Here is an 8,390-nt window from a genome sequence, read left to right as displayed (position 1 = left end):
TTTGGAACTTCTCTGTATGTTGATTGTCAACTTGGTTACACAGCTGTGTGCATTTTTCCAAACTCAACCAAATTTCCTGTAAATAAATTTTTAAGGGCTGAGACCTTATAACCCCTTCACTCTCCTTCTCTAATCTTCTGAAGTTTTCATAGGTATCATATCTGAATACATTAAAACCGCCTCAAGACCATGTTATACTTTTTGCTGTTAGCAGTCATACATATTTTAAAGAACTTAAGGGAAGGAAAATGGTCTTTTATATTTACTATTTCTGTTTTTCTTTATTCCTCAAGTTCCAAGATTCTCTCTGGTATCATTCATGTTCAGCATGAACTTTCTGTAGTATTGCTTGGAGAGCTGTGGATGAGTTTTTCTTTATTTAAGAGTGCCTTTATTTCACCTTCATTCCTGAAGGACATGTTTTACTGGATATAGAATTCTGGTCTGGCAGTTCTCTCCTTGCAGCAATTTAAAGACATTGTTCTCTGTCTTCTGCCCTCCACGGTTTCTGATGAGAAACCCACAGTATTTCATTTTGTTATCATGTATGCTATGTGCCATTTTCCTCTAGCGTCTTTCAAGATTTGTGTTTATCTTTGGTATTAAGAGTTTTATTATCTGTCTAGGAGTGATTGTCTTTAAGTTTATGGTGTTCAGAGTTCTTGAATCTGTGAATTGATGTTTTTGACCAAATTTTGGGAACTTTTCAGCAATTATTTATTCCCAAATGGCTTTCTGCAGCAAACCCTTTTCTGCTCCCTGTGGGCCTTTAATGACAAGAATTTTCCACCTTTTGATGTTGTTTCAGAGATCTTAGAGGCTCTGCTCAATTCCTTTTTTCATTTTATAGTTGGCACTCACTTTTAAAATTTTAAATTTTAAACATTTACATGCAGTGAATGATTTAATAGAAATAAGCACACAGAGCTATTAGACACAAAAGATATACACCAAATCCCAGGGGTCAGGGAAAGTGGTGGAGGTGATATCTAAGAGAATTGTGATGGATGAATACAATTAAGCAAGAATGGAGGGACCAACAACTGCAGACCTGAGAATGATGAGGGCAAGTGCACAAACTTGTAAGAGAGCAGGGAATGTTTGGAGGAAAATTACTGGTTTGTTACAGCTGAGACATGTGGTGCCAATGGGAGAATGATGAGAGATGGTTAAGTAAATGGAACAAACCATGAGATTTTACATGTCACAATGAAGATTTTTGACTTAATCAATCCTGAGGACGATTGGGAAGCAACGCTTTTTGAAAATGTGAGCTTTTTGTCGTTTTGACTCTTCTAAGTTTTCTCATGTTTTTATAATGGACACGTATCACTTTTTCCTTAGAAAAGCTTTAGCGAAATATAATTCACATGCCATACAGTTCATCATTTTCAAGTGTTCAATCCAATGGTTTTCTAGTGTATTGCAGAGTTGAACAACCATCACCACAATCTATTTTACAACAATTTTATCACTTCCAAAAAAAAAAAACAAAAAAAACCCTGTGCCTTTTAGTAATTACTCCCCACTTCCTCCCAGCCCTCTTCCCTTTCACTCTAGGAAATCACTAATCTGCTTTCTGTCGGTATGGATTTGCCTATTCTGTACATTTCATATGAATGGAATCATAAAATACATGGCCTTTTGTGTCTGGCTTCTTTCATTTAGCAGAACATTTCCAAGATTCATTCATATTGTAGCATGAATCAGTACTTCATTCCCGTTTATTGCCAGATAATATTGCATTGTGTAACTACATTTTATTTATTCACTCACCAATTGATGCAGTCTTGTGTTGTTTCTGCATTTTGGCTGTTATGAATAATGTTGCTGTGAATATGTGTGTACAAACTTTTGTGTGGACATAATTTTCAGGTCTCTTGGGTGTATGCCTAGGAGTGGAATTGTGGAATCACATGGTAACTCTGTGCCTGAGTAACTGACAGATTATTTTCCAAAGCCGTTGCACCACTTGCATTCTCACTAGCAGTGTATAAGGGTTCAAATCCTCCACATCTTTGCCAATACTTGCTACTATCCTTCTTTTCTGCTTCCCAGTTTTATTGAGAAATAACTGACATACATCACTGTGTAAGTTTACGATATACAACATGATGGTTCGATTTACACATATTGTGGAAATGATTACCACATTAGGTGTAGCTAATATCAGTCATCTCATACAGATACGGTAAAAAGAAAAACAAATTTTTCCCTGTGATGAGAACTCTCAGGATCTACTTTTAACAACTTTTGTATGTATCATACAGCAGTGTTAACTATAATCATCATGTTGTACATTTCATCCCTACTACTGATTTAACATAACTGGAAGTGTGTATCTTTTAAAGACCACCTGCCTCCAGTTTTTCCTACCCTCAGCCCCACCCTGCCCCCAGCCTCTGATAACCACGATTCTGATCTCTTTGTCCACGAGATCTGCTTTCTTGATGACTTCCATCCTATTGGGTGTGAAGTGATACCTCAGTTTGGTTTTGATTTGCATTTCTCTGGTGGATAATTATGTCGAGCATCTCTCTATGTGCTTATTGGCTATTTGTACATCTTATTTGGAAAAATGTCTATTCAGATACTTTGCCATTTTTTAATTGGGCTAATCGTCCTTTTATTATTGAGTTGTGGGTGTTCTTTATATACTCTGGATCTAAGTCATGTAACAAATACGTGATTTAGAAATATTTTCTCCCAATCTGTGGGGTGTCTTTTCTATGTCCTGATTGTGTCCTCTGAAGCACAGAAGTTTTTCATTTTGATGATCTCCAATTTATCTTTTTGTTTGTTTCTTTTTTTATGGTTTTAGTGTGATATCTAAGAAACCACTGCCTAGTCCAAAGTCACAAGATTTATACCTATGTGTTCTCCTAAGATTTTTATAGTTTTAGCTCTTATGTGTAGATCTTTGATCCATTTTGAGTTAATTTTTCATTAACTATGTCAATATGTTATTATTATTATGTGCGTAAGGCAAAGGACCAGATTCTTCTGTTTGCATGTGGATATCCAGTTATCCCAGCATCATTCATTGTAAAGACTATCTTTTCCCCCACTAAATGGTCTTGACACTCTTGTTGAAAACCGATGGACCACAGATGTATGGGTTTATTTCCAGGCTCTCGATTCAATTCCATTGATCTATATAAGTCCATCCTTATGCCAATATCACACTGCCTGAACTACTGTAGCCTTGTAATGAGTTTTGAAATCAGGATGTGTGAGCTTCAACTTTGTACTCTTTCAACATCGTTTTAGCTATACTGGGTCTCCTGTGCTTCCATATAAATTTTAGGATAAGCTAGCAATTTCTGCAAAGAAGCCAGCTAGAAGTTTGGTAGTGATTACATTGAACTTGTAGATCAATTTGGGAAATATTGCCATCTTAACAATACTAAATAGCATTTAACTTAACATCAAAATGAACATGGAACATATGTTAATTTTTAATTTATTTTTTATTTTTCTTAAAACACTTTAATGGTCAACGACTTTGCCCAAGGCACCAGCCAGTCTGGGGCTGTGCCAGCTGTGAGCGGACCTGGTGCCTGTCTGCCGAGGCCCGGGGACCCAGATCGTGTTGGGCAAGCTACTGCTCGGCCGGGGCCGCCTGTGAGAAGATCTCTGGTGTGATGCACCCACTGCCATGTTTCTGGGCCTCGTTGCCCACCAGCTCCAAGACCTTGGCCGTCAGGTACTGGATGACTGCCGCTGCGAAGACCGGTGTGTGAGGTCTCATGCACTGCAAGAAGTGGCGCTCCCGCAGGACGCGTTCCACATGGCTCATGGAAAACAGCAGCTCTGCTCGGTCGGTGCGAGAGTGGGTCGTCCTCTGGCCACCAGATGACGCTCGACATCTCCTATGTCGCGGCATGTTGCGCTTTCTCCGACCAGCCTAGCTCTGCGGTGCAGAGGGGTGCGGTCTGACGAGGTGCGGTCTGAAGAGGTGCGGTCTGGTGTGGCGGGATGCGCTGCGACGAGGTGCGGTGCGATGCCGTACAGTGCGCCACTGGCCCCAACCTCTCAAGACAGCAGGTACTGAGGACGCTACTCCGTATCCAAGAGACCACGGAACGGCCCCTCATTCCCTGAGTGGTCGAGCAGCCCGCTTTGTGACATACATTCGGTGAGGTCACTGCTCTCGGCCCCTGGCGGGCCTGGGCCTGCAAGGATAAGGTGCAGGCGCGAGCCTGTGTACCCTGCTCCCTGGCACCTCTCTCTGAGGGAACTCTCACTTCCCGCGGGACAGGAGAAACTCAAACAGTACGATCCAGTGGCACCAAGTATACGCCCGCAGTGTTGGGCATCCATCACAGCTATCTAGTCCCGAGACGTAGGCACCACCCCAAAAAGAAACCCCTGTACTCCTCTGGCACTCACCCCACTGCCGTCTCTTCCCCGAGGCAGCCCCGAGCCTGCTCCCTGTCCGTGGAGGTTTGCCTATTCTGGAGATTTCCTACAAATGGCCTCACACCGGTAAATAGGTGGCCTTCTGTCTCTGGCCGCTTTCACTCAGCATAATGTTTGCCTTGTGGCTCGTGCACATGGTAGCATGGATCAGCTCTCCGTTCCTTTTCATAGCTGAATAACAAACTCTACACCAGTGGTCAACCGTGTGTTGTGTATCCGTTTATCAGCTGGCGACGTTTGGGTGATTTGCACCTTGTAGCCATCGTGAATAGGGCCGCAGTGATGATTCCTGTACAAGGTTCTGTTCCAACAACTGTTTTCAATTCCTATCAGTATATAGGCTGACATTGCGGGGTTATATGGTAATTCCATGTTTACCATACTGAGGAGCCGCCCAACTGATTTCCCAGAGCTCCAGTACCATTTTCCATTCCCAGAAGCAGTGAATGCGGGTCCCAGTTTCTCCACATCCTCCACTAAACTTGTTATTTTCTGCTTGGTTTGCTTTCTCTTGCCTTGTCTTGCCTATAATAGCCCTCCCACGGGGTGTGAAGTGCTATCTCATGGTGGTTTTGGTTTGCATTGACCTATCTGTTAATGATATTGAGCATCTTTCATGTGCCTCTTGGCCACTTATAAACTGCTTTGCAGGAACGCGTGTGCTAGGACTTTGCCCATTGTTTCACTTGGTTGCTTGCCTTTTTTTTTTTTTTTTTTGCTGTTGAGTTGTAAGAGTTCTTTATGCATTCTGGAAGACAGACCCTTATCAGGTACATGATTTGCAAATGTTTCTCCCATCCTGTGGGCTGTCCTGTCATTTTCTAGGTAGAGTCCTTTGTGCACAAAAGTTTTTATTTGGATGGTGTACAATTCATCTTTTTTGTTTGTTTGCCTTTGGCGGCTGTGCTTTTGCTGTCATATTCAAGTAGTCTTGGTGTAATCCAAGGTCATGGGGAGTTACACCTATGTTTTATTCCAAAAGTTTTGTACTTTCAGCCCTTACATTTAGCTCTGAGATCCATTTTAGAGTCAATTTTTGTACATGGTGTGAGACTGGGGAACAAATCTGTGCTTTTGTCTGTGGATATCCCGTTGTCCCAGCACCATTTGTTGAAGAGGTTGCTCACTCCTCCATTGAATGGCCTCGGAACCCTTATTGAAAATCAACTGCTGATACACATATGGGCTAATTTCTGGCACTAATTCTAAAGCATTGACCTATGTGTCTATAATTATTCCAGTACCATGCTTTTTAGGATTGCTGTAGCTTTACAGTAAGTTTTGAAATTAGGAAGTGTGGGTCCTCCAACTTTGTTCTTCTTTTTCAAGATTCAGTTTATCCATTCTTTTCTTTCTTTTTTTTTTTTTTTGCAGGGATTGTCTGGTCCTTACTCCCCATACATTCAGAATCCCAGTGTATTACCCAAAGTACCCATTAATACCATTCTCTCTCCTTCACTTCTTTTTTTTTCTATTAAGGTATCATTGATATACATTCTTAGAAGTTTTCACATTGAAAACAATATGGTTACTACATTTCCCCATATTATCAAGTCTACCCTCTACCCCATTGAATTCACTGTCCATCAGTGTAGTAAAATGCCACAGAGTCACTACTTGTGTTCTCTGTGCTACATGGCATTCCCCATGACCTCCCACATACACCATGTGTAGCATTCATCATACCCCCTCAATCCCCTTCTCCCTCCCTCCCCACCTGCCCTCCTTCACCCTCCTCTCCTTTGGTAACCACTAGTCCCTTCTTGAATTTTATGAGTCTGCTGCTGTTTTGTTCCTTCTGTTTTGCTTCTTTGTTATACTCCACAAATGAGGGAAATCATTTGGCACTTGTGTTTCTCACCTGGCTTATTTCACTGATGTCCTCCAGCTCCATCCATGTTGTTGCAAGTGGTAAGATTTGTTTCTTTCTTATGGCTGAATAGTATTCCATTGTGTATATGTACCACATCTTCTTTATCCATTCTTCTACTAATGGACACTTAGGTTGTGAAGCACAAAAGTTTTTTAATTCTGATGAACTCTATTTTATCATTTTTTTTTTGTTGCTTGTGTTTTTTATCTCATTTCTAAGAATCTATTTCCAAATCAGATGAAGATTTCCACTTAGGTTTTCTCCTAAGAGTTTTATAGTTTGAACTTGCATTTAGATATATAATCCATTTTTACTTAATGTTTTTATGTGGTGTGAAATTCGGTTTTGAACTTCATTCTTTTGCACATGGATATTTAGTTGGCCCATCACCATTTGTTGAAAAAACTATTCTGTCCCCATTGAATTGTATTGGCACCCTTGTCAGCTCAATTAACCATAAGTATATGGGTTTATATGTCGACTCTCAATTGTATTCCATTGATCTCTATGTGAATGTTTATGCCAGTACCACAGTTTACTTACTATTGTAGCTCTGTTAGTAAATTCTGGAATTGCGAATTATGAGTCCTCCACCTTTATTCTTTTTATTGTAAGGTAGTCGTAACTATTTTTAATTTTAATGTCTTAAAATCAAAATCTGTTTTTCAAGTATAGTTTGTTAGGTTTAGAATTCTTGGGGTACTTTTTCCCATCAGTATGTTAAATATATCATCCCACTGCCTTCTGGCCTCCATGATTTCTGATGACACTTCAACTGTTATTCTTATTGAGGATCCCTTGTATGTAAGAGTAACATTTTACTTGTTTTCAGGATTCTTGCTTTGGCTTTGGCAGTTTGTCTATGATGTTTGTAGGTGTGGATATTTCTCAGTTTATCCTACTCGTTGATCATTGAATTACTTAACCATGCAGGTTCATGTTTTTCATCAAATTTTAGTAGTTTTTAGCAATTATTTCTTCAAATACTCTTTCTGCCTTTTCTCTCTTTCTCCTCCTTCTAGGTCTCCCATTATGTATATGTTGGTATATTTGATGGTATCCCACCGACCTCTGAGCCAATTATTCTTCATTCTTTGTTTTTTCTGCTCTTTGGTATAATCACAACTTACCTATCTTCAAGTTCCCAGACTCTTTCTTCTACTAGTTCAAATCTTCTGTAGAACTCCATTCCTGTTTCTTTGAATGTCTTCTAATTTTTTTTGAATACTTGACATTTAAAATAATGTACTATGCTTACTCTGAGTCTTAAGATCAGGGCCTTCTGAGATTTTTGAGGGGGATGTCTACAGCCCTGCACACCTATGTAGCCTTCTGACATTCCAAAAATACATTGATCTTTTAAAAGCCTGCTATGAATATCTCATTTGCCAGTTTTTTCCTTTTAAGTTCTTTAATCAGCCTCCTGTTAACTCCCACCGGTATCACTATCTCAGGTAGCTGTAGTATTAAACAATTACCACTGGGTTTTTTCAACAAATTCCCCAGGTATAGAGTTGTTTGAACAGAGGGAGCTCTGACTCAGATCAATTAAAGACAACCCTGAGAATGGAACAATGCAAGGAGCTTCCAGACATGTCAAATAGTAACAATTATCAGGAGATGGATTTTGTGGAACTCCAAACCTGTTTCTCTTTCTTTCAGTGGTTGCTAGAATGCTGGTTTTGACTACTGTAGTCATGAGGTTGTTAGTTTTCAAGGTTCCCATAGATCTGGGGGATAGCAATAGAGCAAGCAAAAACACCACAAAGTTTGATGTTTTTACCAAGATTCAACTGTTTTTCTTGAACAAATACTCCTTGGTATTGCAAGCCTTTAGTTAATATTCAGAGTTTTAATAAAAAAGTTAACTTTGACCACTTTTTAGTGTTCTCATTGCTTTTATGGGGGTGGATTTTGGAGAGCATCTTTATTAGGATCCTTGACAGCTGTCTGACTTTTGTTTAGATCTGCAGAACATTGTCTTTTCTCACATAGTAATAAATTCTAATAAGTCTTCCTTGCACAATGTGGAGAAGTATTTCAACAACAGTTGAATGTTTGGTAATGTAAACAAAGCCATATTTTCTATTTACAG

The 8,390-nt window shown here is 39.8% G+C and overlaps 1 protein-coding gene across 1 annotated transcript; it reads right to left on the bottom strand.

Annotated features, from left to right (window-relative positions):
• Positions 1-3,601: 3,601 nt before the first annotated feature.
• On the bottom strand, positions 3,602-3,886 carry LOC118926107 (histone H2A-Bbd type 2/3-like). The gene has a single exon (XM_036912612.2). The coding sequence runs from the start codon at positions 3,884-3,886 to the stop codon at positions 3,602-3,604; it is 285 nt and encodes a 94-aa protein (XP_036768507.2).
• Between the last annotated feature and the right edge of the window lie 4,504 nt (positions 3,887-8,390).

This window comes from Manis pentadactyla, chromosome X, assembly GCF_030020395.1.
Source record: "Manis pentadactyla isolate mManPen7 chromosome X, mManPen7.hap1, whole genome shotgun sequence".
NCBI classification, from domain to species: Eukaryota; Metazoa; Chordata; class Mammalia; order Pholidota; family Manidae; genus Manis; species Manis pentadactyla.
The sequence above is the reverse complement of the archived record's forward strand: the minus strand, read 5'-3'. Positions and strand labels throughout refer to the sequence as shown.